Genomic DNA, 27,515 nt, shown 5'->3' on the forward strand with positions numbered 1-27,515 from the left:
AAGATCTGCTCCTGCCCTTAGAGGAATCCACAATCTGATAGGAGGAAGTAGGACATGTGCCTGGAGGAGAGTTTTGGATTATGGAGTCAGAGATTGATGAGCTACCAGACAGGGCCTCATGGGCTGTGGTTGATAAGTCACCAAGGTCTGGGGTCAGCTCTTAGCTTTGCAAGTCCAGAGACTGAGTTTGGTCAATGTGACCAGAGTTGTTTGAGCTCAGAGAACTGACTTGTAACAGATAGCTTCACAAGAGGACAAACCAAATAGCATTTAATAATGAGCATTGAGAACTAGAATTAATAAGCAGATCAGAATACATTCATTGGCCGTGTCAGTTCTCTGTAATTAGGAAAGTCTAAATGGGAATCCCTTTATAAACAAGTGGATTCATGAAGCTGGATTCAGTGAGTGGGAAGACCTTGGGAACAGAGGACATCAAGTGGTGGCTCCTCATTGGTGCCAAGTCCAGGAGTCAGTGGTGCCTCAGGCCCCCCCCCCCACCCCCCCACCCCGGCCTGATGGGATTCCAGCCTTTCCTTTTAAATGGTGATAAAGACACTGACAAAATTGCTCTGGTCATACAAGCCCTGTTATTTCTGTTGGCCCATTCTTTCCCCAGATGAGTTAAAACTATTGATTAGGCTATAGGTTGGTAGGGTTTTTAATTCTTAGGTGTTCTTTAATTAGTGTTCTGGGCAGTTTTTCCTTTGGGGTAAGGTATATTTATAGTTCTAGGATTTAACGGGTCTCTTCTGTGTGTGCAAAGAGATAATCTCATTTATTATGTCTTGATTTTGCTCTTTTAACTTTACAAGGGTAAGCTTGTCTCCCAAGCTTCTCCCCCTTTTGTACTGAATACAACTTGTACTCATCCTGCACAATTTAGCTTGAGTGTTTTTGCCTTGGTGCACATCTTCCCGATGTTCTTTTCCCCTCCCCGTTGGATTTAGATTCCCCCATTCTTTCCTTTCATGCCAGCCTGTGCTTCTGTGCCCCTTTCTCTCGTACTCCTCTGTAGTACTTGTGGCTCTCTGATAATTTATTTCCTTATCTTCCTCTGTCTTCAGACTGTAAGCTTTATAGGAACAGCAACTACATTTTCATTAAAGTTGGTGTCTTGACTGCTAGTTCAGTGTCTGGTGGTAGAAAGTGACACAGCAGATGGTTGGATGGGTGGGTGGATGGATGGATGGATGGATGGATGAAGTGATATTTATGCTGAACTGTAAAATGGTCAGTACAATGTTTTGGAGGACGAGAAACCATTGATAACTACTCTCAAAGTGTAACAGACATTTTTTTTTTTTTTCTATTTTGCTTGTCTACTCTTAGGACATTGACACATGTCCCAAGAAAGGTAAATGAAGAAACCAAGTTGCGGTTTCATGTATCCCTTCAGTGCTTCTGTCCTACCTCTATATTGTGATTAGTATTTGAAAACATTTTCATGAAAACAGCAGTATTCTTCACTACGTTAATTAAGACGTGTTCCTAATCTCTTAGCATCTTGTTACAGTTAGTTATTGCTGAGTAACAAACCACTCCAAAGCCTAGTTAATTCAGGACAATAATTTTTCATTTCCCACGATTCTAAAATCTGATCCAGGCTTAGCGGTGTAGTTCTGCTTGACTTGCTGTCGGCAGAGCCTGGAATGTCCAAGAAGGCTTCCTTACTTACACTGTGGTACCTCAACCAGGATGGCTGGAACCAGCTGTGGGGCATCTTTCTATATGTGGTCTCTCCATATAGCTAGTTTGGACTTGCTCATAGCATAGTGGTCTCAAGTAGTAGAACTTTTTTTGTGTCTTTTTATGTCCGTGTCTTTTAAGAAGGAGGAACAGAGCTGCTAGTTCTCCAAAAGGCTAAGTTTGGAACTGCCACAGTAACATTTCTGCCTCATCTGATTGGTCAAAGCCAGCCCGGGTTTAAGGAGAGGAAAATTGTCTGCACCTTTTGGTGTGAGGGACAGCAGTCATATATAGGGAAGGATAACAGCCAGCTATATAGAAAAGAGGTTATCTAAAACATCCAATTTTGTATACAACAAGAATTAGACATAAAAATAACATGAAGCTAGATGTGTACTACAGAAGTGTGTCTCATGTAAGTGAATGGTTTTTTAAAAATTTGCTGTTTATTTGGATGAAGTCTCCAGAGGAAAAAGGGCTCTTGTGGGAAAACTAAGCTTTGTCAAAATCAGAGCTAGGACTTGATCAGTAATGGACTCAAACCTAGCATTCTGGTACTGGTGGGTGGTGGTAAGTACACAGATGATTGGTTTATTTATGCCCAGTGCTCTCTTATCTGCTAAAGGCCAGGTCTCTCTTTAAGGATCAAAGTTTCTTTCTTTTTAAAGTGAGAACATAATGGCATTGTCTCTGATCCATATCTCTTTCTCTCACCTTAGAGGAGTATTTGGAAAAGTGTCACATAATTAAAGTTTCTTGAGGGGCACCTGACTGGCTCATTCATTAGAGTGTGCAACTCTTGATCTTGGGATTGTGAATTCAAGCCCCACTTTGGGGTGGAGATTACTTAAAAATAAAACTTTAAACAAAAAGTTTCTTGAGTTGGTAATCCCACTGGAAAAAACATAATACATTTTGTCTTTTGACTAGTGGTGTGATGGAAAATGGGCTGGAAGTGACTCTAATAGTCCATTTCTTGAACTGAGCATTTCCTGAACATTTTAAAAGTGTAACAATTCGTTTCAAAAATCATGGTAGATCAAAATACATCAAGTAGGGATATAGAATGTATCCTTCTTTGAAGCATACACAAGTTTCTTAAACAATTTCCCTTTTCTTAATCCTGATTTTTAACAGTTCTGACAATCTCTTAATAATCACTGTGTTACTTGGAAACGTTTTGAATAGATTATGCCTCTTTAGTGCTTATCGTCACACATCTCTATGGCATTTCTTGGGAACAGGTGAGAGTAATAAGATTCACCATTTGTGATAGTTGCAAAAAAACCAAGACCAAGGGCCTTCAGAGCGCTTTTGGAGGCTGAATGAATTAAGAATTCACCCATGAAGGACTTCAGTGGAGAATGGAGTTCCTTCTTTCCTTTCCTTTAGAATAAGGAGGCTTATTCTAAAAACAGGGTTTGAGATTACTTTCAAAGACTGACACCATCCAAAAAACAGTTAAATAGGTGAAGGAGACACAACATTGAGAAAATAGGGGCAGGAAATAAAATTAAATTATATACAAAATATATGCACTGAAGTTTTCAACCTGTGCCGGAGGGGAGGGAGATCACACATTTGATCCAAGCTTCCTCCAGCCAAAGGAAGAAGAAAAACATCTGGGACAGATGCTAGGGGATCCCAGTTTAGTAAGTGGCCATGAAGAGCTACCACAAGGTAGACTCTCTTTGCAAAATATTTTCCATGTATGCTGTTTTTGTAGCTATGATCTGTTAATACTATCCAAGGATTACAGTCCATGGGAGAAAACATCTAGAACATTTCTTTCTGAAGCCTGAGGTCCGGTTTCCTCATATTGGCAAAATAGTCCCTTCCAAATGATGTTAGAGTGGATTTGCTCCTGCCTAAAGTCATGAGGCATTTTATTATTTAAAGTAAGCATTTGAGCCTCTTGAGGGGAGGTAGCATTCACAATTCATAGATCCATTCAACGAATAGTGATTGAGCACCTTCTACTTGCCTGGTTACCATGCTGTGAGGCACTGTGAGGCACTGCTGTGAGGCAGTGACCAAGCATGGACATAAAAGGCAAGTAAGAGATGAATGTGAAGTAGAAAAAATAGTCCTAAAACTCATTTGGAACCACAAAAGTCCTCAAAGAGCTGAAGAAATCTTTAGAAAGAAGAACACAGCAGGAAGCATCACACATCCTGATTTCAAGCTCTGCTATAAAGCTGTAGTCATCAAAATAGTATGGTATAGGCATAAGAACAGACAAGTAGAACAGTGGAACAGAATTGAGAGCCCCAAATAAACCCAAGCATATACAGTCAACTAATATTTGACAAGGGAGCCAATAATACTAAATGGAGAAAAGGCAATAAATGTTGCTGGGATAATTGGCTATTCCCATGTAAAAGGATGAAACTGGACCCACGTCTTATACTACTCGTGAAAATGAACTCAAAATGGATTAAAGACTTATATGTAAGACCTGAAATCATGAAACTCCTAGAAGAGAACATAGGAATAAAGCTCCTTAACATGGGTCTTGATAATTATTTTGGGGGGCTTTGATACCTAAAACACAAGAAACACAATTAAAAAAAAAAACACAAAAAAACAATGTGACCACACCAAACTCAAAAGCTTCTGCACAGCAAAATAAATCATCAATAATGTGAAGAGACAACCTATGGAATGGGAAAAAAATATTTGCAAACCACATATCTGGGGGTTAATATCCAAAATATATGAAGAACTCATAGAACTCAATAACAACAACAACACAACAACAACAACAACAACAATAACCCAGATGAAAAATGGCAAAGGACCTGAAAAGACAATTTTCTGAAGAAGTTATACAAAAAGCCAACAAGTACATGAAAAGATGTTCACTATCACTAGTTGTTAGGGAAATGCAAATTAAAGTCACAATGAGATAGCACCTCATGCCTGCTAGAATGGCTGTCATCAAAAAGATAAGAGAGAACAGATGCTGGCACAGATGTGGAGACAACGAAACCCTTGTGCACTGTTGGTAGGATTGTGGTTTAGTGCAGCCACTGTGGAAAACAGTATGGAAGACCTCAAAAGATTAAAAATAGAGGGGCTTCTGGGTGGCTCAGCTGGTTAAGCGTCTGACTCTTGGTTTTGGCTCAGGTCATGATACCATGGTTGGGGATTCTGGCCCAGCGTTGGGGTCTGCAGCTGGCAGCTGGCAGTCTGTTTGGAATTCTGTCTCTCACTCTCTGCCCCTCCCCCACTCACGTTGTCTCTCTCAAAAAACTTAAAAAAAAAAAGAAATACTTAAAAAAAATTAAAAGCAGAATTACAGTATGATCCAGTAATCCCACTTATGAGACTGTATCCAAAGGAAATAAAAACACTAACTTGAAAAGATATCTGTACCCCAGTGTTTATAGCAGCATTGTTTACAGTAGCCAAGACAGGGAAACAACTTAAGCATCCATTGTTAGATGAATGGGTAAAGAAGTTGTGATATATATCTACAATGGAATAATATTAAGCCATAAAAAATGAGGAAATCCTACCATTTGCAAAAACATGATGGACCTTGCAGGCATCATGCTAAGTGAAATGAATCAAACACAAAGACAAATACTGTGTGATCTCACGTATATGTGGAATAAAACAGAACAAGACAAAAAGGCATAGAAAAAGAGATCAGCCTTGTGGTTACCAAAGATGGAGGGTATGGGGAGGAAGAATTGGATGCAGGAGATCAAAAGGTCCAACTTCCAGTCATAAGATAAATAAGGACTAGGGATGTGAGGTCCAACCTGGAGACTGCAGTGAACATGGCTGTGTGGTATCTAGGACAGTTCTTAAGCGAGCAAATCCTATCATAAGGAGAAAGGTTTTTTTTTTTTCTCCCTTTTCCCTTTCTTCTTATTGTATTTGAGTGAGAGAATAGACATTAGCTGAACCTATCGTGGTCCTCATTTCACAATAGATGTAAATCAAACCATCATGCTGTATATGCCTTAAACTTATACAGTGATGTATGTCCATTATTTCTCAATAGAACTGGAAAAAAGAAAACATGGATGTGATGATGGTTGCACAGCAATGTGAATGTACTTAATGCCACTGAAATGCACACTTTTTGAAAGTGGTTAAAATGGGGGTGCCTGGCTGGCTCAGTAGGTAGAGCATGTGACTCTTGGTCTCAAGGTCATGAGTTCGAGCCCATATTGGGTGTAGAGTTTGCTTAAAAAAAATAAAATTGGGGCGCCTGGTTGGTTCAGTTCATTAAGTGTCTGACTCTAGATTTTGGCGTAGGTCATGAGCTCCAGTCCTGCATTGGGCTCTGCACTGGCAGTGTGGAGCCTGCTTGGGATTTTCTCTCCCCCTCTCTCTTCCCCTCCCCAGCTCTTGCTCTCGCTCTCTTTCAAAGTAAAGAAATAAACTTTAAAAAAAATGAAATAAAATCTGGAAAAAAGTTAAAATGGTAAATTTTATGGTATGTCTATTTTACACTAGAAAAAGGCAATTAAGACAAGTAAAAGGCAATGTAGTGGGACTAGCTCAAGCACTTGGGGCTGGCGAGGGTTAGGGTTTCTGAAAGGGGGCCTACCCTGCCTGGTGGGAGCGGAAGGACTCCCTGGAGGGCTCACTGGACCTCTGACTCAGAAAGAAGTGGGAGCCATTGCCCCATGCCCGTCTTTGAACTTTCTGGCACCAAAAGGGATCCGTGGTGTGTGACCCAAGGAGGAAGGAGAAGGGCTGTCTCTGCAGGACTGGCGGAGACTGAAGAAGGGACTGTCTCCATGTGAGGCCCGGCTGCACCCCGAGGCTGGCGCCTTTCCATCTTCCAGTAACCAAACCCTCTCCCCACGCTTTCCTTCACAGACGGCCACTCTGAGACGACAGGGTCGCTACATGTGCTCCACGGTCCCCGCAGATGCGCAAGAGGAAGCACAGAGCTTATTTGTTACGGAGGTAATGTGCCTTTTCTACGTTAATGTACACGTTATCTTAGAGTCACTTTTTGCCTACACCCCCCCTTCTGTAAATTTCAATGATATTTTCAAGGAAGTATCAGAGAGGTAATTACATTTTTATAATGGAAAATAGGAGAACAGTATGGGGTTTTCAGAGTCTGAAATGTGGACAGAAATGTTAATAGGGGTCATTTCTGACGGCTGTTTAAAGCATGAATGCTACAGAACTTACAGGCATGGAATACGGGTAACTTAGGAACTCGCTGGAAATCTTTGGCTGAGGTTTTGTTGTTGACATTGTTTTTAATGGAGACTCAGCACACACATTTATGTATTCATTTACATGTTTCTACTTATAACTTATTTTCAAGACTAGTTCAGTCTTTATGAGATGCCAGGTGATAATGAGCAGAGCGTGAATATTCCTGATCAGTATATGATTATTATCACTCTTATTTGAACATACAGATACTGATTACCTGTTAAAGAGGAAAGAGAAATTATTGCATTTGGATTGCATTTTTTTTAGATTGGTGTTTGTTTCTTCTTCCAGGTGCTTTTAGATGAACTAATTAGGTATTTTAATTTTGTTTCTTGAAGCACTCTTTCATTTAAAAATGATGGGTCTTTAACCCTATTTTTCTAGTTGATTTTTAGATGATAAACATGGCCAACCCCCACAAGGAATCTATGCTTTTTAAAGTGAAGACTAATTAAAATAACAATATTGTAGTAACAGTATTTAGTTTCCATTGAGATTTTCAAAAAATTAAATATGTATTGAAAATCGTAAAAGTGTGATCTCTCATCCTTCTGGAAAGGTAACTTCTTGCCTTACCTCCTTTGCTACTATATTAGTAAAAATGATTCTGGACAAATAGAGCCAGATACGTTTGTGTAGTCTTAAATGTTTAGTATCAAGCAGGATGCAGACGCAGTGTGACTGACCCACGGGCAACTGTCTGGCCTGCAGCCTGTTTTTGTAAATAAAGTTTCATTGTAGTACCGCCACACCCTTTTGTTTACGTGTCACCTGTGACCTACTTTCACGTGATAACTCAGAGTTGAATGTTTGCAGCAGAGATCACGTGACCCTCAAAGCTGAAAATACTTGCCTATCCGGACTTTTCCAGAGTTTGTTCACCTCCAAACTTATTAATTACTAATTCAGTTCTCCCAGTTGCTTAAAAAATATGACTTTTGAGGCACAGTTCTCCACTCAGTTCTTTGACTGCTGTAGGTTGAGCAATAACAACTTCATGCTGTGCTGCCCGAGCCAATGGAACGAGCCCTCTTGGGACGCGGCCACAAGGGTGGAGTGGAACAGCCAGCACTTCCTCTCCATCCTCTTGTCCAGCAGAGAATGACCTAACGGCTGTTTTAAAAAACAACTTCAAAAACCTTTCAGTATTAACTTGAAAATATGATTGAATTTCACGAGTCTGAAAGGTCACTGATGAAATGAGCCAGTCAGATCCCTGTCTTTCTGGAGATCCAGTTCTCCAGAGACTGATTTCTGATGTAACCCCTCATCTCCTAGACTTTCTGCATCCCCGGAGGGGTGGGGGTTGCTTGTCTTATTCCAGGCTTCAGCCTTGGAATTCAGCTGGTGCCTGCCCTGTGGAGAGTCAACCGGGGCTTATCAAATGAATGACTCTCTGGCCACTTAACCTGGTCAACTATGTTTCCTTACAGTTTCTTATAATTTAAAACATTTAAACATAAGTATCTTTCTGACCCATTTTACCTAAGATATTAAAAATCTGGGCAGTCAGGTGTTTCATTCATAAATGCCCTGATTGTATGCAAGTGCTTGCTCGTTGATCTTTTTAACTGGGCAGGTGCATGTTATACTTCAGAATAGGTTTAATATCCTGAAAGAGACTTCAGTGGTATGACTTTGGTTGCTGTGCTTGTTCGAAAACCTGAACAGAGTAGGAGCATGTGCACAAGACTGTGTCATACCTAGTCAGACCTAAAATTGCTGTGCTAACGGACCTAGGGATACAGGTAATTCTGCAATCACACTTGGTTTGGAATGTAATTTTGAGTATGGATGTCAGATGTTCTGAATGTGAAAATGCTTTGAAAATATTTTTGAGAAGAATTTACAAGAGTAAAATAGTCTTCAAAAACATTTGTAACTACATGGCAAAAAGATCGGAAACTTGTTCAGTTCCACCATCCAACTCTGTTCCTAACCCTTCTCTGCTATTTAGTCCACCTTTCAGAACAATAATGTAAAATCTTACACTATCTGCCTGTCGCCACCTTGCCCATAGAGTGCTTATCATAGAGTCTGGCACAAGGGAAGCATTCATTATCATTGTTGTAGTTCTATTCATGACTTTGGGGTAGAGGAGAGTTTGCCTCAGAAGGCCTTTGGGCATAAGCCATGAAACAGATAAAAAAGGTTGACCATAAAAATGATGAAGTAGAGTGAGCAGAATAGAGACTTTGATCACAGTGTTAGTTATAGCCGGAGTCAAGTCAACCAGGTAAGACATAAATACATTCAACTACATCTTCACTTATTCATTTTTTTTTTCCACACTGAAGTTTACATATGTGTAGCCAAGAGCTGACAATACAGAAAATCAATGTAGCTGTTGGTAACTCAATCAAATGCTTCCCCTATTGATTTTGACTCATTTGTGTTTGAGGATCTGGTGGACGCAGCCTTATAATCTTTAGTCTACACACTATTCAGTGCTTCCTCCTGGATAGATGAATGAAAGACACCGTGCTGGTCCGTTGAGTCTATTGGATAGTGAGGTAGTTTAATGCAGTGTAGGGAGTATAGAAATGTCTTTTTTTTCCCTCCGGGGTTCCTTCTAGTTGGCTTAGGAATTAAATTGATATAAGGCAGATTAATAGGAAAAAACCCAAAGTTTTATTATGTGCACATGGAGGTCAAAAAATGAAACTGAGACCCCAAGAAATGAGTAAGGCAGGCAGTTTTTATACATTTTAGACAAAGAGACAATAAATTTGGGAGGAATTGACAGGACAAAGAAAACAGGTGTTTGGGAGCCTTAATTAGTAAGGAATTCTAAACAGAATTTAGCCTGCAGTAGGAGATTAGAAAAAAATAACAAGGTTTATTTCCGTAGCTTTCTCAACTTTCAAGTCCCTACCTCTGGTGATAAGGATTTTGTTTTGTTACGGTTTTATTTTGTTTTTTTTTTTTAACTTCTTAGTCCAGGAGAGTATTTTTCATATGGGAGATTTGTTTCCAGCCTCCAGGGGACGGAGGATGGTCTTAGTGTCCTTGCACAGTTATTTCCCAAGTGGCTTCATTCAGAATAATCACCATGGCATTGTTGTGCATGGGATGGGCCCTGGGCCCCACAGCAGTCTGTGTAGGTTGGTATCGTAGAACGTAAAGCTCCCTACTTTGTACATCCTGTTCACACATGCACGTGTGTGCACGCGATGATGTCACGGTGCCACTGAATTGGAATCTAAATCTTTTCTCCTAATAACCTCACTCTGGCCCCTATAAATAGAAGGAAAAGCCAAGGGCAGATTTGTATTATACTTGGTAACAGATCTAGTTGTCAATTTATTAAACACCATGAAAGTGTCTTTTAGGTTCACACTTTCCACCTACTCTCATGTTCTAGTAGAGGGCACAAGGCTTCCTAAACAAGTGCTTTTAACTCAGAAGCAGTACATTGTTTGTTATGTAAATGCAGCAACATGAGGTGCAGTTTTTCCCCTTGTAAAAATCTGCTCTCTGATCATGAATGATGGGCACTTAAAGTGACCCATCCCCAAGGGTAAGGCTTTAAGTGTTTTTAAGCTTTATAGGAACCTCTGATAGTGGAATTTCAGGCAAGGGAGGGTCGAAGTAAAAGAATTGTGTTGATGTTTGTGTGGCTGCACATTCGTAAACCTTCCCAAACGTTCTCCTAAAGCCATCACATATCTTTTTTCTTTGCCTCTTATGCTTTCTATTTTTTATACCCTTCCCCTCACCCCGTAGTGCATCAAAACCTATAACTCTGACTGGCATCTTGTGAACTATAAATATGAAGATTACTCGGGAGAGTTTCGACAACTTCCAAAGTGAGTAAATGGTCAGACCACACAAGGTGGGGTGATACATGTGGGCAGTGTTTTTTGTGCTTGAGAGGCTTAAGGAGGTATGTAACTTCACATGCAATCAGAGTAATTGGAGAACATATTTCTAGATGGTTTGTATGTATATGGAGTAGCTATTGCTTCCAGGGTATATGATAATAGGACTCAAACCTAGTACTCTGGGATTGGTAAATGGTATAAACATGGATGGTTTAGTTATGGCCGGTGATTCTTTCCAGGGCACCACTGATAGAACAGGTAGAGTACTTTCAGCGAGAAATAGAAAACAAAGAAAATGTAAATGCTACAGTGTGTCTTACCTTTAAAAGAATACTTTGGAGAAATATAAAAAGCATGTCATATTGAATAAATTTTATGTTTAAAAAAAGTAAATCAAAGACAAGCATTCCCCAGACGATTTTCTTACTTTCTTTGAAGTATTAATGGGTTCTGGAATACACCCAAAACAAGTGTGTTTAGATTGATTAGTGGTCATTATAGTGAACCAGGTGGAGGTAGGTCTTGCCTCGAGGGGACATGTTCCATTTCAGGATATCCTGAAATGATGCAGTTGGTAAATTTAGGTAATAGTTGATTATGAAAATTGAAATCAAATAGTGATGGATTGTATTGTATCAAAAGTAACCATCACCAGTGAAAATTTTACTTGCGACCCTATTAATGTATTTTTCTCTATGTTTGTTTCATCTGTGAGTTTGAACCATTGAAACTATTCTCAGTGGACCTAGATGTTTGTTTTTCCTCTTTGTGTGGTTCAGCCACTCCTTGGGAGTGTTTAGCCAAGTTCCCCATTGACTCTTTTTAAACTTCAGCTGAAGACACTCCCTTCCAGCATTATCTTCTCCAGATGGGGTGTGCTCCTTAGTTCTGTATTTACCCAGTACTTATTTGGGGACTTCTAAATTCTGTCCATTTGATTGCCTGAACCTGTCTTCACGGATAGTCTGGTTCATACTATTCTCATGGCTTTCTTAGAACATACTGCGAGCTGTAGCACACTGACTGCATGATATACTTTCACTGCTGGTAGATTTTACCTTTGGCATTAATAATTTTGCAGTTGTGTGATAAGAAAGAGAGGGAGGATACTAACAGTGATTAAGAACATAGATTCTATAGTCTACCTTCATCATCTGCTCTCTCTGCCCTCTGTGAACCTCAGTTTCCTCATCTATTAAATGGTCCTACTACCACCAGTCCCCACCGTCTAAAGGACTGAACGAGGTAATACATGGGAAACGCAGTGCCTAGAACATACTGTTTAATATACATGCTGGCCGCTGTTTCAGTACTTTTGTTGTTAACACCATCATCATTAACACTGTGGTTCCCACTCTGAAGACCATGACCCCAGTTCCCATTTTTTTCTCATAAACTTCATTTTAAAAGTTATTCTACCAAGTCTTTTTTCCCCCCTGTTCTACCAAGTCTTTATTAATTAATGCACTTTCCCATTTTTAGTATACCTATCTAACTCCCAACAACCTAGCCCATCTCTTCTACATGGCTTCCGCGAGCTCTCTAACTCTTGGATCACCCACTTTGCAAAGCAGTAGTGTGTCGATTATTTTTATTCTTCAGCCGAGTGGACCAGCTTTGAGTTTGTTAAATGTCTATTCCTCTAATGGGGGAAGAAGTGCATCTCTTCATGGATTAGGTAATTATAAAACGAGTTTCTTTCTTCTTTTTAAAGCAAAGTGGCCAAGTTGGATAAACTTCCAGTTCACGTCTATGAAGTCGATGAGGAAGTTGATAAAGATGAGGTAAGGTTATCGCTTGCGGATCTGGAAACTGGTTTAGTTTACAGACTTTACAAGATCGGTTGGAAAATTACCAACATTTAAGCCAAAAGGGGAATTGGAATGTTTCTTGAAACAGGGAAAGAATTTTTATTGGATGTATTACTGGATTGATTGAAATAAGATCTCCATTTCAACTTGACTGCTTAGCATTGCAAGTTCTTCCTGTCTTGTTTATTTGTTCCGAGATCATTTTCAAAGGCCTGGATAAGATTTGGCTACATTTTTAAGAGACACCAAGATTACTTAGACCTTAAGTTTAGGTTGTTTTTCAGCAGACTATCTTGAAACGAACCGCCAGTAGACTTTAAATGGCTCTTTCTTTCAATGATGGGTTTGAGTGATGCATATGGTATCAAGAAGCTTTTTTCTTTCTTTTATTCTTAAACAAGGGCACTCCCCCTTCTCTTGAAGAAATCTATAGAGAGAGCTGGGCATTAAGGTGACTGGCCACTGAGCAAGGGAGACCTAATAACAAGTCAGGGCTAGCTGTCCTCTGCGTTTCTCATCTCCCCTGCTCAGTATTGGCTGCCTCATTGTGAGTTTAAGGGGGAGAGGTTCCTTTTTTTTTTTTAATCATCAGGTAAGCTGTAACACCAGCCATTCAAGAATGTGAACAATGCCCATGGTGGGAAATTATTTTAGAAACCACTTTTAAAGTAATTCTGGAAGAGTAAGTGACCGTCCAAAGTGAGAAACAAGATAGTAAAAACACTTGGTGCTGATTAGTAGTAAGAGTAGGACCAATGGAAATAACGCATGCGAAGGGCACACTGAAAACTGTCAAATCCTAGACAGATGAGTTATTTCTGTTCTTACGAATAATAAGAACAGTAAAACCACCAACATTACATTGAGATGGTCTAAAACAAAACAGAAGACGGGTCTTTCTGCAGTTGTCTCTTTGATTACAAAAATAAAGATCATAATTGGAGATTGGTCTTATGGGATGTGAGTTGGGTAACATGACGGTGAGTGGCCCTCTCGTCTTCCTGTACCTACTGAACGTCCATCAGGTACTGCCTTAGAGGGGCAGGGACCCACAGGGCCAGGGCCAGCCGTAGCCTGCCAGATTGTGTGTGTGTGTGTGTGTGTGTGTGTGTGTGTACGTACACACCTGTCATCTGTCTGTTACATGTACGAGTGTTTGCCTGACATATTTTCAGCAGCAACTGGCAACCCCATGCCCGCTTCCCTGCACCAGAGCCCACAGCTGGAGCTGGAACATGCAGAATCATGCATTTTTCTAGCCACGTCCCTTCTCTTTCCTAACTCTCCCCCTCTCCTCTCTCTCTTTCATTCTTTTCCATTGCCCAATCCTTTTCTCTCATCCCTCCTTTCTCTGTTGCCTCACATTTCCTTCTTTTATTCGTTCACCTTCCCCTGAACTGAGCCTCTGGGAAGTTTTCCAGGAATTTGCTTTTGTCCTCCAATTATAGGGGAGTGTAATTTGAAAATATTTTTCATGAAACCCAGCAGGACCTTACAACCTGAGTGGTCAAGTATGGTATGTACTTTCTGTGGCTCATTAAATACTCAAAAATAAAAAATTTGGACTGGAACTAGCTTTGCCTTTTAATGGACTAGAGCTTTCAGGGATTGATGCTTCTCCCTCTCTTTTCCTGCCGAGCCGGCTCTAAAGTGACTTGTGGCAGATGGTAACTCCAGTAATGGGGCACGATGGGGCAAGCCGGCACCAGTTGAATGATTTTCCTTTTGACCAGAGTCACAGCAGATAAGATTAGTAGTGACTGGAGATCAATTGTGGTTTTCCTTCTCTCCTAGGATGCTGCCTCCCTCGGCTCTCAGAAGGGTGGGATCACCAAGCATGGGTGGCTGTACAAAGGCAACATGAACAGTGCAATAAGCGTAACCATGAGGGTAAGGCAGTCCATCACCCTGCACTCCCCTCTCATGAAACCCTTTTTGCTATAGGTCTTGGGAATCATGCTCAAAATGAATGGGCATGTTGTTCTTCCTGACAAAAGTGACATTGTCTGGTCAATAAGATGCCTCCCTGGTGATCAACCTCCATTGGTACCGTCCTGCTCGCACCCACTTCCCCTGCTTCATGCCCGACCACCAGCGTGACGAGATCTTCATCATTGGGCTGGTGCGAAGGCACAGTTGCCAACGCAGGCTTTCTTCTCTGTACCCACGACAAAAGCGATCGTGGCACCTGCAAGCACATCACCCAAGGGCTAAGTCTAAGCACTTTTGGGAGGTCTACTGTGGCAAGGTGAACAAGAGCAAAGCTGGAGGACTGGAAGGAAAATGGTTTGATTGGAAGGGGGTTGGAAAGAGAAGAGCAAAACTAGTATAAAAAGCCATTCAGGAAAGAGGTAGGAGCAGAGGAAGAGCAGCATGAATACTGAAGAGAAGAGCCATAATGGAAGGGAGGGAGGGTGGACGGGGAGAGAAAAAGGAAATCCAGGGAAATGCGGACTGTCATAATCCTGAGGCTGGAAAATCGTTCAGTGTCACGAGGCAGAGAAAAGTTCCTATTCTGCGTGAGCAAGAAACCCTGGGGATTTGAGAAAGTTTCCATCCTTCTGTGCTGCATCCCAAATTGGAGCTCATTGCACTGCTTTTAGGTGGTTATGTAAAAATATCAAATGCTGTGGGTAAGAAAAAATGACCCATGAATGTTAAGTGAACCACCTCCTCAGAATTTAAACGCACTGAAATTATTAGACGTGATGGAGAGTCTTAATTTACCCTTACCTGGGGCGTTGGCCAGGATTAGATTGGTTTTAGAGAGAATAGAGACGGTTTTTACACTTGTGTACTGTGTAAAAACACGTGTGTAGCTGTGAGTGATTGATAGCGACTGTGACTCTTTTCGTTTTGAAACAAGTGCTGTGTATGTATTTTTCTCCCAGTCATTTAAAAGACGGTTTTTCCACCTGATTCAACTTGGTGACGGATCCTACAATTTGAATTTTTATAAAGATGAAAAGATCTCCAAGGAACCGAAAGGATCGATATTTCTGGATTCCTGTATGGGTGTGGTTCAGGTAAATATGAGTAGAGTTCTATCATCAAGTTTTCTGATCTGTAAAAGTACCATCTGTGAATTTGCAGATTTAAGCAAATACTTCCAAGAATGGCAGTATCTGGGGAGGAGGTAGAATAGCTGTCAGGTAAGTAAAGGCTCGTTTTTCTTCAGATACGTGTGAAACAGGCAGACTTCTATTGTAGTCAGCTGAGCACCATGGGGCTGAGCTCCAGTGTTTAAGGCTCAACCACTTTATAGCTGTGTGACCTTGGCCAGGCTATTACCAAAAGTTTCTTCATGTGCAAAATGTGGGTAATGATCATGTTTCCTTAGTAGAGTAAATTGAGGGGACTGGATGAATTCATTTGGAAATATTCAGAACAGTTCTTAGCATCTCCGTGATGAGTTTTATCATTTCTCTCATAGTACCAATAACAGGATTAGTCAAGAGACTGGGTTTCAGATCCAGACTGAGTTCAAATCCCTGCTCTACCACTACCAGCTGTGTAGCTTTGGAGACACTGATCCTCTCTGTGCCTCAGTTTCCTCATTTGTTAAATTGGGATAATTGTATTGAATATGGTTATTGAGAGGATTAATTAATATATGAAAAAAGAGCTTGGAACAGTGCTGGCACATGGTAAGAATTCAGCCAGTATTGAATATTTTTGTTAGTGCTATTGCAGTTGTAGAGTTATTCTTAAAAATTACTATTATTCTTTTTTTTTTTTTTTGAGAGAGAGCAAGAGCGAGCAGTTGAGAGGGGGAGAGAGAGAGAGAGAGACAGAGAGAGAGAGGTGGGGGGAGAGGGAGAGAGGGAGAGGGAGAGAGAATCTTAAGCAGGCTCCATGCTCAGCATGGAACCCGACTCAGGGCTCAATCCCATGACTGTGGGATTATGACCTGAGGCGAAATCAAGAGTCAGACTCAACCAACTGAGCCACTCAGGTGCCCCTTATTTTTAGGTCATGACCTAATGGTTCAGTGAGTTCAAGCCCCTCATCGGGCTCACTGCTGTCAGCACAGAGCCTGCTTAGGATCCTCTGTTTCCCTGTCTCTCTGTGCCCCTCTCCTACTGGTTCTCTTTCTCTCTCAAAATAAATAAATACACTTAAAAATTAATTTTAATCATACATAATGCACAACTGTACTCACATTATAAAAAAAATCAGACCAATACAAACTGGAGGTCCCTGTTGATCCCTATCTCTCCCTTTCCCAGGGAGCTGCTGTTACCAGTTTCGGTGTAGGACCGAAAGCTGCTGTTTTGGTGTAGGACCTTCCAAACCTTAACAGAATTGTCTCTGAAAGCAAGTTGCCAGATTCCCCATCTGTCCGTCCATCTCCCCACCCCCCTGCCACTTTCCAGAAAGGTCTAAGGCAGTAACTTACAAGGAAACATAAAACACAGGATAGCACAGATTTAAAGTGTGTTTGAAGGCAGGAGAGGTGAACAAGGAGTCAAGGTAGGGAGGAGATGAACAGGAATTAAGCTAAGAAAGAAGCATAGGTGTTCAAGAGACCTAACACCTGCTGTGGGTGGGTGACAAACTGGGCTCTGTGCTTCCTAGCTTGGAGACCCGTTCAATCCAGTTAGCCAGAAGCTGCCCGAGTAATCTCAGAATGAAGATCATTCAGGCATTTCTCATGGGGGCCCTGAGACAGAGGGCACTGTGTGGTTAATGAACAATCTCCCTGACAACTCCTCACAATAGATGCAGTCACCATTATCAGAGAATTCTTCCTAAAATGACTCAGTGTTGGCTGATGACATTGGCCCGAAGCTCAGTTCTAATCAGAAAGGTCGTTTTGTGGGGCCAGTGTGACTGAGGTTAGAGACACAGCTCTCCGGCCTGACCTTCAGGTGTGTACTTGTTTATGTACTCACATGTTGAAAATTACATTGCATTTTCATCCCAAGTAATTCATTCATCTGGTTTAAACCGTCAAGCAGTGCAGAAAGGCAACCCTGCACCTTGTTGCCCGAGTGTCTTCCACCTCACCCACTCCCCACTCCCCTGACATGATCGTTTTCAGCTGTTTTCACTCTTCTTTCTGGGATGTGCCTCCATAATGCTGGAAAAGGCACGTCCGCTGCTTTTTATTCATCACTTCTGGACATTATGGAAGGTAGGACTTTAGTTCCTGCAGCCCTCCTTCCTGCTCTAATCTAGGTGAATTGCTGTCTCAGCCTCTGGATAGCCATCATTCTGGAAACTCTTTGCCTTCCTTCCTGCGTCGGATTCCCTGTTTCCGAGATCCCATGTCTTCTTTCTTGTTCTACTTTCTTATTTTGGAGGAGCACATCCTCCAAGTAGCTTCCTGAGAAAGAATGTCGAAGTTGTTAATTTCTTGAGAGTTAGCTTATCTGCCAATATTTTTGGTTTTGCATTCAAACTTGATGGATACTTTGGGTGTATATAGAAATCCAAGGTGAAATTTACCTTCGAATTTGAAGACACCCCATTATGTTGTTGTTTTGGAGGTCTGATGTCCCTGCTCTTCTTAATCTTCTCTTTATCTCTAGTGACTTGCAGTTTGGGTTATTTTGTCTTCATTTTGATGTGGGTTTTTTTTTTTTTTTTTGGTAAACTGTTTGTTAAGGCAGAACCTACAAACAGAACATGGACACGTCATGAATGCATGACTCAGAATTTTTACTACTAGATTTGGATCTGTTTTGTCTTACGTGCTGAGAACTCTGGAAGAGCTCTCATTCTGGAAACTGTGTCCTGTGTAATATAGCCACCGTGGTCTTCTGGAGCTCTGCTCAGTCTCTTTAACTTAGGGGGACTGCAGGGCTCTGTCGGGCTCCCCTTCCTGGGCCACAACCCAGTCACCGCCTCCAGCAGAAAGCTTAAGGGCTGCTAGGGTGCAGCTCATCTATGTCCCGTCCAGCAGGGGTCATGGTCCTGCCCTACCTGTGGTCAAATATCCGCAAATAGCTGTTTCATCTCTTCTGTTCAGTTTTCTAGTGGTTGTGATGGGAGAGCGAGTCCAGACCCTGTTCCTCCATCAAGCCAGCAGTGGAAATTAGGGGTCCAAACTCAGACACCTGCAGGAGCCGAGCAGGAAAATTAAGTAAAAGAACAGGCCTGCATGGAAAGCAAGAGGGAATGCATCACATTCTGTGACAAACTGGAGCACGAATGGTCCCGTCTCGTGGGGCCGCCAGCCGCCTCCCCACTGTGGCTGATGCTGGGCGGAGCTACCAGTTCAAGGGGGCCAGATGATCTGTTTTTGTCTTGTTTTTAGCAAAAAAATCCAGAAATACAAAATTTTACTTAAATCTTGGTATTTTTGATTACCGGAAACCAATTTAAAAACAGCCCCAGGGATGCCTGGGTGGCTCAGTCAGTTAAGTGTCCGACATTGGCTCAGGTCATGATCTTGCAGTTTGTGAGTTCGAGACCCGCGTCGGGCTCTGTGCTGACAGCTTGGAGCCTGGAGCCTGTTTCAGATTCTGTGTCTCTCTGTCTCTCTCAGCCCCTCCCCTGCTCATGCTCTGTGTCTCTCTGTCTCTCAATACATCAAAGTATGTTTCTTCACAGTGTAAAGTAGGCAGGACCAGAAACGGTCAATGACAGTGAATTAACTTCTTGTGTGGGATTTCCAAGTAGGGGTTTCATTTGTATTCTTGAGCTAGGAGACCTTTCAAGTTACTTTCTAGTTAAATCTTCAGGCATTTCTTTTAAAGAAAAGTTTAAAGCAAAACTATTAAGAGTTTTGTCGCCTGTCTTCGGCACAGCGTGTAGGTGATTTGTGCGTCCGGCATCCCCGGGCTGTTGGTCAGCCTGTGCAGTGTTCTCCGTGACCTTAGGTCCTGACTTTAAGGGACATCTCTTCCTTCATATTCTTCATATTCTCTTCCTTCATATTCTTTCTTCATCAGATGTGGCTGATGGTGTTTAACATTTAATGAATTGTATCCAAGGCTTCAAAAAGTTAAATAATTTGTTTTTATCCACATCTGTTTGGAAGCTAAGCACCAACACTGTGGTTTGTTTGTTTTTGAATTGTTTTTGGACATTGTGGAAAAAAAAAGTAGTTGATTAATGCTATGGGTTCAAAGAAATGCATAAACTGATAATTTTAAATAAACCTGCAAGTTATCCAGTGTAGAATCTTAAGGCCTAAAAGCATTTTAGAACCTTGAAGTTGATTACGTTTATTTCCAGATCAGGAAGATCAGGCTGAGAAAGAGGAATAACTTAGAACCAAGGCCTGATGTCTCCCCCACTTCTAACTTATTTTCACAGTTGTGACTGGGACAGAAAACATATTTCGTACCTAGCCTTTTGACTCCTGTCTGATTCTGGCCCTGACGTGAAGTGAGGCGCCCGCAGCAGGCAGTATGTACTTAGCTTGTGTGGCCTGCGTGTTTCTGAGAAGCACGCTGCCAAGAACACAGCCACCTTGGGGAGGGTCAGGGCGTCCCTGCCACCTACACTGAGGAGCCTCTCAGGGACTGCGGCTAGCCAGCCAGCTGCTAGTGGGTGAGGGCTACTCTGCCCCCTACAGGTTGCCCTCAGCCTGTACATGCAAGGAATCTTGGGCTGTGGTCCTTAGAGCCGAACTTCTTTCTAGTGCTGTTCCCTGGAGGCAATTGTGCTCACCAAGGGAGGTTTGGTACTGTCTGGAGATGTGTTTTAATCTTCACAACTGGGGTTATGTTCCCTGCATCTAGTGGGTAAGGCCAGCGATGCTGCTAAACATCTTGCAGTGCACAGGCCGACTCCCACAACACTTACCAGCCTTAAGCATCAGCAGTGCCAAGGCTGAGAAACCCTGGTCTAGGGCACTTTCATCCTCCATCATTTAATGCATGTGACTACTGTCTTTGTACTTGGAGCTGGACACTCTTTGACAGGTGTAAAAACTAGAGGCATGAGGGAAGGCTGTAGACTTGGTGTCCAAATACCTCTGGGGACTCACAAATGATGGGAAAGTTCCAGATGAGGAGGTCAAACACACTGAGAGATAATGTTTGCTTTATAAAATGGGATACCATGCACTACTTCATCAAAAGAAAAAAAGGAGCTGGAGGAGTTGAAAATTTTCAGTGAAATTTCATTCATTCAGTAAATTTTTTTTCCAGAGCTTATTGTGTACCAGGCAGTGTTCTAGAAATCTGGATGTAGCATTGAACAAAAGTAATATCTACCCTAAGGAGCTCTCATTCCATTTGAGGAGACAGACAACAAGTGAAATCCATGATGTGTCAGATGGGAAAATAAAATTATGGAGAAAATAAAGCAGGGAAGGTAGAGAGTGATGAGGGTTTGTGGGGAAGGGACTTGCATTTTTTTTAAATTTATTTATTTGTTTTGAGGGGGGAGGGGTGGGGGGGCAGAGAGAGAGAGAGTATTCTAAGCAGGCTCCGCAGAGCCTGACACGGGGCTCGATTCTGCAGAGCCTGATGGGGGGGGGGGGCTCGAACTCACAAACCACAAGATCATGACCTGAGTCAAAGTCAGGCGCTCAACCGACTGAGCCACCCAGGTGCCCCAGGGGCGTGCATTTTTAAATAGCTTGGCCCCAAACGCCAATGAGATAGCATCAGTCAGCGAATAATAAAGAGGAAAAATTTTAAGGCCATTCCAGTTCTCTTAAAATGTGTCTCTGTACTCCTTTTCCATTTCAGAACAACAAAGTTAGACGTTTTGCTTTTGAGCTCAAGATGCAGGACAAAAGTAGCTACCTTTTGGCTGCAGACAGCGAAGTCGAAATGGAAGAATGGATCACAACTCTCAACAAGATTCTCCAGCTCAACTTTGAGGCTGCAATGCAAGAAAAGCGAAACGGAGACTCTCATGAGGGTAAGCAGACCTTGCTTTCTCCAGGGACATGCATACTTCAGGGCATAGGGAGCCTGTGTATCGCCAGGTACGCGAGCAATGGGGCAGATGTGAGCTCTTCACAGAGAGCTTGTGAGCAAAGATTTCGTCACATTAGAATTTACTACCCTGACAACATTTTTATCAGGAAACCTTAAATGGGAAGAGCCACAGCTTCGGGGCAGAAAGGAAGACTGAGTTCAAGTCTTCGCAATATCATTTTTCAGCTGTGAGACCTTGGGCAAGCTACTTACATATTCTGAGCCTCGGTATTCCCATCTGTGAAGTAAGAATAAAACAGAACTTGCTGGTCGATGGGAAGATTAAATAAGATTATGTGTCTCGAGTACCTGGCACAAAATCAGCACTTAAAATACTGTGGTTATACTGTCATTAATCCTATCCTTTAGATTTTTTAAGACAAAGTTAAGATGGGCAGAAGCCTCATTGGTGGGAAGAATCTGGCTGTGTTCTTGACAACTCATGTTTTGTTTCAAGCTCTTAGCCCGGTGAATCTCAACCCTGGCTGTACCTTAGAAATTCTGTGAAACTTTTTAAAAAATTCTCTTTCTTATTTAGTTGTCCTGGGGTGGGACCTGGGCAGGCATTTTAGTGGGTCTGATGGATGTGGCCATGCAGACTGGTGTTCATAACTAATATCAGTTCTTTTTAGACAGTGTCTATGCTTTATCAATTATTAAATATTTGGTTCTCAACCCTGGGTGTAAGTATTTTTTTTTTTTAAGCTCCGAGGTGTTTTTAATGGGCATTTAGAGTTGGAAACCACTGCATTCAAGGGTGAATATAAGAGGCCTTTGACCTCCTGCTTTAAATAAAATACATTCAATTACAAGTAACTCAGGTCATCTGTTTTGCCATTTTAGATGATGAACAAAGCAAATTGGAAGGTTCTGGTTCCGGTTTAGATAGCTACCTGCCTGAACTTGCCAAGGTAATAATCATCTTCAGTCTTCTGCCCTTCATAGAATGATACTGAAATATTTCTCATTTCCTAGCATGTCCAGGATGGAATCTATTGAAATGAGTAACAATTACATTGTAGTAAATCGTTAAAAAAGACATTGTGGTTACTGCTCTCTATTTTCTGTCCGAAATGTGAGGGGAGGTAAAATACTCACCTGAGTCAGATTTTAGTCTTGTTTTCTGGAAAGTGCCTTACAGATTATTTTTTTTATTATTCTGTGTCCCTGCCCTTCCATAATGTTTACTACCAGATTACGAGTATTGAAATAACCAAAACGCACAGGTAAAGTTTCCCACGTTAACATGGTACCTACTATGTTCACACATACGCTCTCCCTATTCACGTTAATAGACACACTTCCAAAGAGGGTGGTCTGTGACAGTCCTACTGCTAAACCAAACAGGGGTTGCCTGAGTTTTGTAAATTGCCTCTGGGTCACTCTGAATGAAAAAAAAAAAAGTTACACTTGTCTTTAATAATTTTGAGAAACCTTAAAGTTACTGAAAATCACAAAGATCAAAACAGCCGACCTCATTCCCATGACCCAGATTAAACCCTGTTACTCTGTGGTCCTTTTAGCTTCCATATTTTTTAAAGAAATAAAACATCAACTATAGTTAAAGTTCTTTTTAAACACCATCCTTACTCCATTCCCTTCCTCCTCCACAGCCTCAAGCGGTGACAGACACTGTTACGAGTTTCCTGGGATTACTTCCATTTTATCTCTATATCTTTCCCAGTGTATCTATCATAATGATCTACATGGTTGTGTTCCTTTCATATGTTTAAAAATGTGGGGCGCCTGGGTGGCTCAGTCGTTTAAGCGCCCAACTTTGGCTCAGGTCACGATCTCGCGGTCTGTGAGTTCGAGCCCCCGCGTCAGGCGCTGTGCTCACTGGAGCCTGCTTCAGATTCTGTGTCTCCCTCTCTTTCTGCCCCTCCCCTGTCTCCTCTGTCTCTTACTCAAAAATTAAATTAAAAGAAACATTAAAAAAAATTTTTTTTAATGTTATATAAATGCTAACATATTATTCTGTACTTTTCTTTCTTAATTCAACTTTGATTTTGAGATCTGTCCAAGCTGGTATATAGATCTAGTTCATCCCTTTGATTGCACCATGTAAGCATTTTATTTTAGCTGTTCTGTTATTTCCAATTTTTTTTCCATTACAAACAATGCTACAATGAATATCCTTGTACTTGTCTCCTTGTGTGCATCTATGAATGATTCTCTTTTAAATGAGAGAAATATCTTTGTCTTCTCCAGCCATTTCCATTCTTGCTCTGTTACTGCCTTTTTCTTCTTCTTCTCTGCGAATACAGTGTAATAGAGACCCTACACACCCACATCTTAAACACTGTAATAGAAAACATGGTTTATCCATATACGATTATAAATAGACTGGCATTCAGCATTGACCTTTACTTTGAGACAACATGGCTGTTCTAAAATATAAAATCTCCCTCCCTGGCTAGGACTTGAGAGTATTGTTTTTCTTCAAGACTTGACTGTTACCACAGTATCTTTTTAGCACCTGCCTATTAAAGCTAATTTTAGTGTCACCATTGTAACCGCCTACTAAGCCGGGACGGCTTTTGGCTTGTGTGTATGTGTTTTTGTGCTATGAACTTCTATGCATCGTATTTTGCATTGAGATTCACTTTTTTTGTTTCTGGATATTTGGGGGGCTCGTAATTTCTCAAAGCAGAATGTTTAAACCCATTTTATTTATTGAAGCAGATAATATATGCAAAGCAATCCAGAACTTGGAAAGTAACTTTCTACACTTACTGGGTGAACACCGTGGACACCTAGGAGAAGACTCATATTGTTTGAGCCTAATGTTGATTAATTAGAAATCTGTATTTTTTTCCTCCCTGTGAAGACATTCAGGAGTTGTGCCCTCCTTTCTTCTCTCACTGACTACCTGTAGCTGGCCAGCATAATAATTCAATATTTCTCAATCCTAAGACCTAGGAAAACTTTTATTTACTTTATTTTTTTAAGTTTATTTATTTTGAGAGAAAGAGCTCACAAGCGGGGGAAGAGCAAAGAGGGAGAGGGAGAGGGAGAGGGAGGGGGGAGGGAGAGAGAGAATGAATTCCAAGCAGCCTCTGCACTGTCAGTGTGGAGCCTAGCGCGGGTCTCGAACTCATGAACCATGAGATCATGACCTGAGCCGAAGTCAGGAGCTGGATTCCCAACTGACTGAGCTACCCAGGCGCTCCCTAGGAAAGTTTTTAAACTTTCCTTAGTTTAGTTATATGAGATAACATATATAAGAGAGTTAACGCACACACACACACAAAGATATTTAGAGCTATTTTCAAACTGTGTGTAACAGGTTAGTTGAAGCAGTTTTGGTTGGTTAAATCAGATTAATTAGTTTAAACCCCCCATTTCTTTTTATTTTGCTTTGCTTGATTAATTAATTAATTAATTAATTTAATTGAAGTAGAACTTATATGGAACACTAGTTGGATAGCTCAGTGGATTTCACATTTGGGCACCTGTATAACCACCATGCAGATCAATGCATAGAACGCTTCTAGCACTCCAGCAGACTATCCTGTCCTCCCCTCCCAGCTGATATGCCTGCTGTTTTTATGTCTGTCACTGTAGATTAGTTGTGACTGTTCCAGACCTTCTTATCAGTGGAATCATACAGTATGCGCTTTTTACGTGAGGCTTCTTTAACTTAACATTATATGACCCAGACATTTTAAAAATATAAATTGAATAGAACTGAATAGAGAATATTAAATACACTACCCTTAATAATGACAGATATTATTTAAAAACTTTTTTATTAGGTAATCTCTGTGTCCAACATGTGGCTGGGACTCACTACCCTGAGTCTCATGCTCTACCAGTTGAGCCAGCCAGGCAGCCCAATGTAGTATGTGTATATGTATTGGGTTGTGATATAAACGTATTTCTTACTGTGGTCATGGTCAAAGCCTGAAAAAGAAAGCATTATAAGGGGCTTCGCTGTTGTTATTTCTGCCCCCGACCCCAGCTCTTAAGTGTTTTAAAAATATTTTTATTTAAGAAGATAGAAAAAGGGCAGCAAGTAATTTTTCAAAGGGAAAAAAAAGAAGAATGAAGATGTATTGCCATGCAGTCAGCGTGCTGCTGGCACATTTGTGATGCTTGTGTGGTGTTGCGGGGTGGGTGAGCCCAGGCCTGACTGTGCGGGACTCTCAGCCCTTCACAGTCCAGGGCTCCAAGCACCAATGTGGTCTTAGCTTAGTTTATAACCTTCTCCACTGTGTCTGGGTGGGGACAATTTGTACCTGTTAAGGAAGCAGGGAGTTGACTGACTGCTGGTCCTCTTGATCTTGAGAGGAATGGATTCCATAGTTGTGTAATCTGCTTGAAGTAGAGGTGGGGGGGTCGGGGTGAAGGAGAAAGAGACTGTGTGCATAGCCACTTGGGAGGGGAGAGTTTAATCAGGGATGGAGAGGCCAAGAAGTCAATACCAGGGATGGAGGTGTAAGGAAGGGTCCAGCGGGAGGTCAGGCCACAGGTAAATAAGTTGCAGAGAAAAGACGAGTGGTGGAGTCAGGCAGGAGGTACTGACTGTGTGATTTAATGGCAGGCTCCTCTCTGGTCAGCTCCTCTTTCTGCTGCATTCATCCTGTTGCCCCGGCTTTTGTCTTCCACTGTGACTGATACATAACAAACAGGATATGAGTGACAGGAAGTTGTTTCGGTACAAAAATAACTGATGTCTCATTTTGGAATATAATGGAGGGGGGCCCTTGACATATGACAAGGGTGGTATGGGCCTAGGTTTTCAGAATATGTTGTACATTCTCGGCCCTTAGATTGCTTGTACATTTAGTACTGAACGTCTTTGTTGTTTTCTTATTGAAGACACACTGTATCTACCCTAAAATCTCTTCTTTTCCTCCTGTTGTCTAATATGGAACCAAATACATGTTTGTTGTAAATGTAACAGCACTTATAGTATTAGAGCACATGGTCTTATAAATATTTTTATTAACTACACAAACTGCAGTTAAAGTTAGTCAATTGGTTTCTTTTCTACAAAGTCAAGGGGTAAGGCAATCAGGTTGTAAACCCGAGTATGATTCATTTAATAATGTTTTTCACTGGTTATGTTTATCCTAGGTGTCATTGGTACATATATGTCACCTCCTTGTGTAAAGAAAGTATGAAGAAAACCCTCATGCTCCCACCCTATATTTTCCTTCACAGCTTTTCTATTTTTGTAGGTTTCTTTGGTACTCAGAGAACAGCAAGTCACCTTAATTTGGTCTCCCCAAGTGGTTCTGAAAGAAAAGCATTGTTTCATGTTAATCCAAAATTGCTCACATTCAGTTACTTTATAACTTTTTAGCGAGTGAACTTAATCTTTCTAGGTAAACCTTGTGTTGAACACAAGATGAATTACTGTGTCTCAAACTTTATAGTCTCACTGAGGTTGAGTAAGGGTCAGTCGGCCAGGCTTAGCAGTATTTGTTGGAACCCAAACAGTTTCACAGATACCTTTTCTGACTTTTTTAAACCATGTCTGTAATAGATGCTTCCTTCCCTGTATCCTAATCCAGAAAACTATGTCATTGTGTTATGATACAACGGAGGTGGCTGGGGTTTTGTTTATGAGGTCAGCAGGCATTCCAGCATTCCATCTCTTGAGCCTCCTTATTCTCTGTGCTTTATTATTGGTTTGTGACACAGAGGACGAGATAGTGGTCCCGGGGCATTAGATACCTTGCAAGTAGTGGAAACAAATCATGACAGCTCTTTAAATTAAGAAATATACATTCTGGCCTCAAAGGAATTTGCTAAGTCTTCTTGTTCCAACCTATTCTGTTTAAGCCAACAGCCAGCACAATGTTTTTTCTGATAACTCATCCTCAAAATAGGATGCTGTTGGCCACGGTCTCTGGCATTTAATTGTTTTGCTTGCTCAGAGATGAACTTAAGACACAGAGTATGCTCGAAGCCTGTGGCAGTCCTTCTGGAAACCCTTTGAATGTTTGGTCCATAATTGCATCTTAGGTGAGGAAGAAAGCATTGTCAGGGTGTGTCTTTAGTGGTTAAAGGTAGGGCTCACAGGAGTGAGGGGAACAGCCTTTGTTTTAGACGAATCATTCTCTTGACTTCTAAGCAAGTACCAGTTTTTACAGATGACG

At 41.4% G+C, this 27,515-nt stretch overlaps 1 protein-coding gene and 1 long non-coding RNA gene across 23 annotated transcripts in view; one reads left to right on the forward strand and one right to left on the reverse strand.

Annotated features, from left to right (window-relative positions):
* DOCK9 (dedicator of cytokinesis 9) overlaps positions 1 to 27,515 on the forward strand; it is a 290,719-nt gene that overhangs the window by 147,154 nt on the left and 116,050 nt on the right. For all 21 annotated transcript variants that reach the window (XM_060636782.3, XM_060636789.3, XM_060636803.3 and 18 more), the window contains exons 3-9: positions 6,532 to 6,621; positions 10,612 to 10,694; positions 12,424 to 12,493; positions 14,315 to 14,410; positions 15,412 to 15,546; positions 21,172 to 21,346; positions 22,249 to 22,316. In XM_060636782.3, the coding sequence (XP_060492765.2) occupies positions 6,532 to 6,621; positions 10,612 to 10,694; positions 12,424 to 12,493; positions 14,315 to 14,410; positions 15,412 to 15,546; positions 21,172 to 21,346; positions 22,249 to 22,316 (717 nt within the window). The remainder of the gene's footprint in view (positions 1 to 6,531; positions 6,622 to 10,611; positions 10,695 to 12,423; positions 12,494 to 14,314; positions 14,411 to 15,411; positions 15,547 to 21,171; positions 21,347 to 22,248; positions 22,317 to 27,515) is intronic.
* On the reverse strand, positions 25,175 to 26,979 carry LOC132681888 (uncharacterized). Of its 2 annotated transcripts, XR_009611296.3 has the most exons (4): positions 26,624 to 26,978; positions 25,833 to 26,021; positions 25,647 to 25,722; positions 25,175 to 25,311 (listed from the first exon to the last, which is right to left on the reverse strand). It is a non-coding gene; the product is annotated as an uncharacterized LOC132681888 (long non-coding RNA). The 2 variants fall into 2 exon arrangements; XR_013549854.2 differs by having other exon boundaries at positions 25,647 to 26,021; positions 26,624 to 26,979.

This window comes from Panthera onca, chromosome A1 (genome assembly GCF_046562875.1).
Source record: "Panthera onca isolate mPanOnc1 chromosome A1, mPanOnc1 haplotype 2, whole genome shotgun sequence".
NCBI classification, from domain to species: domain Eukaryota; kingdom Metazoa; phylum Chordata; class Mammalia; order Carnivora; family Felidae; genus Panthera; species Panthera onca.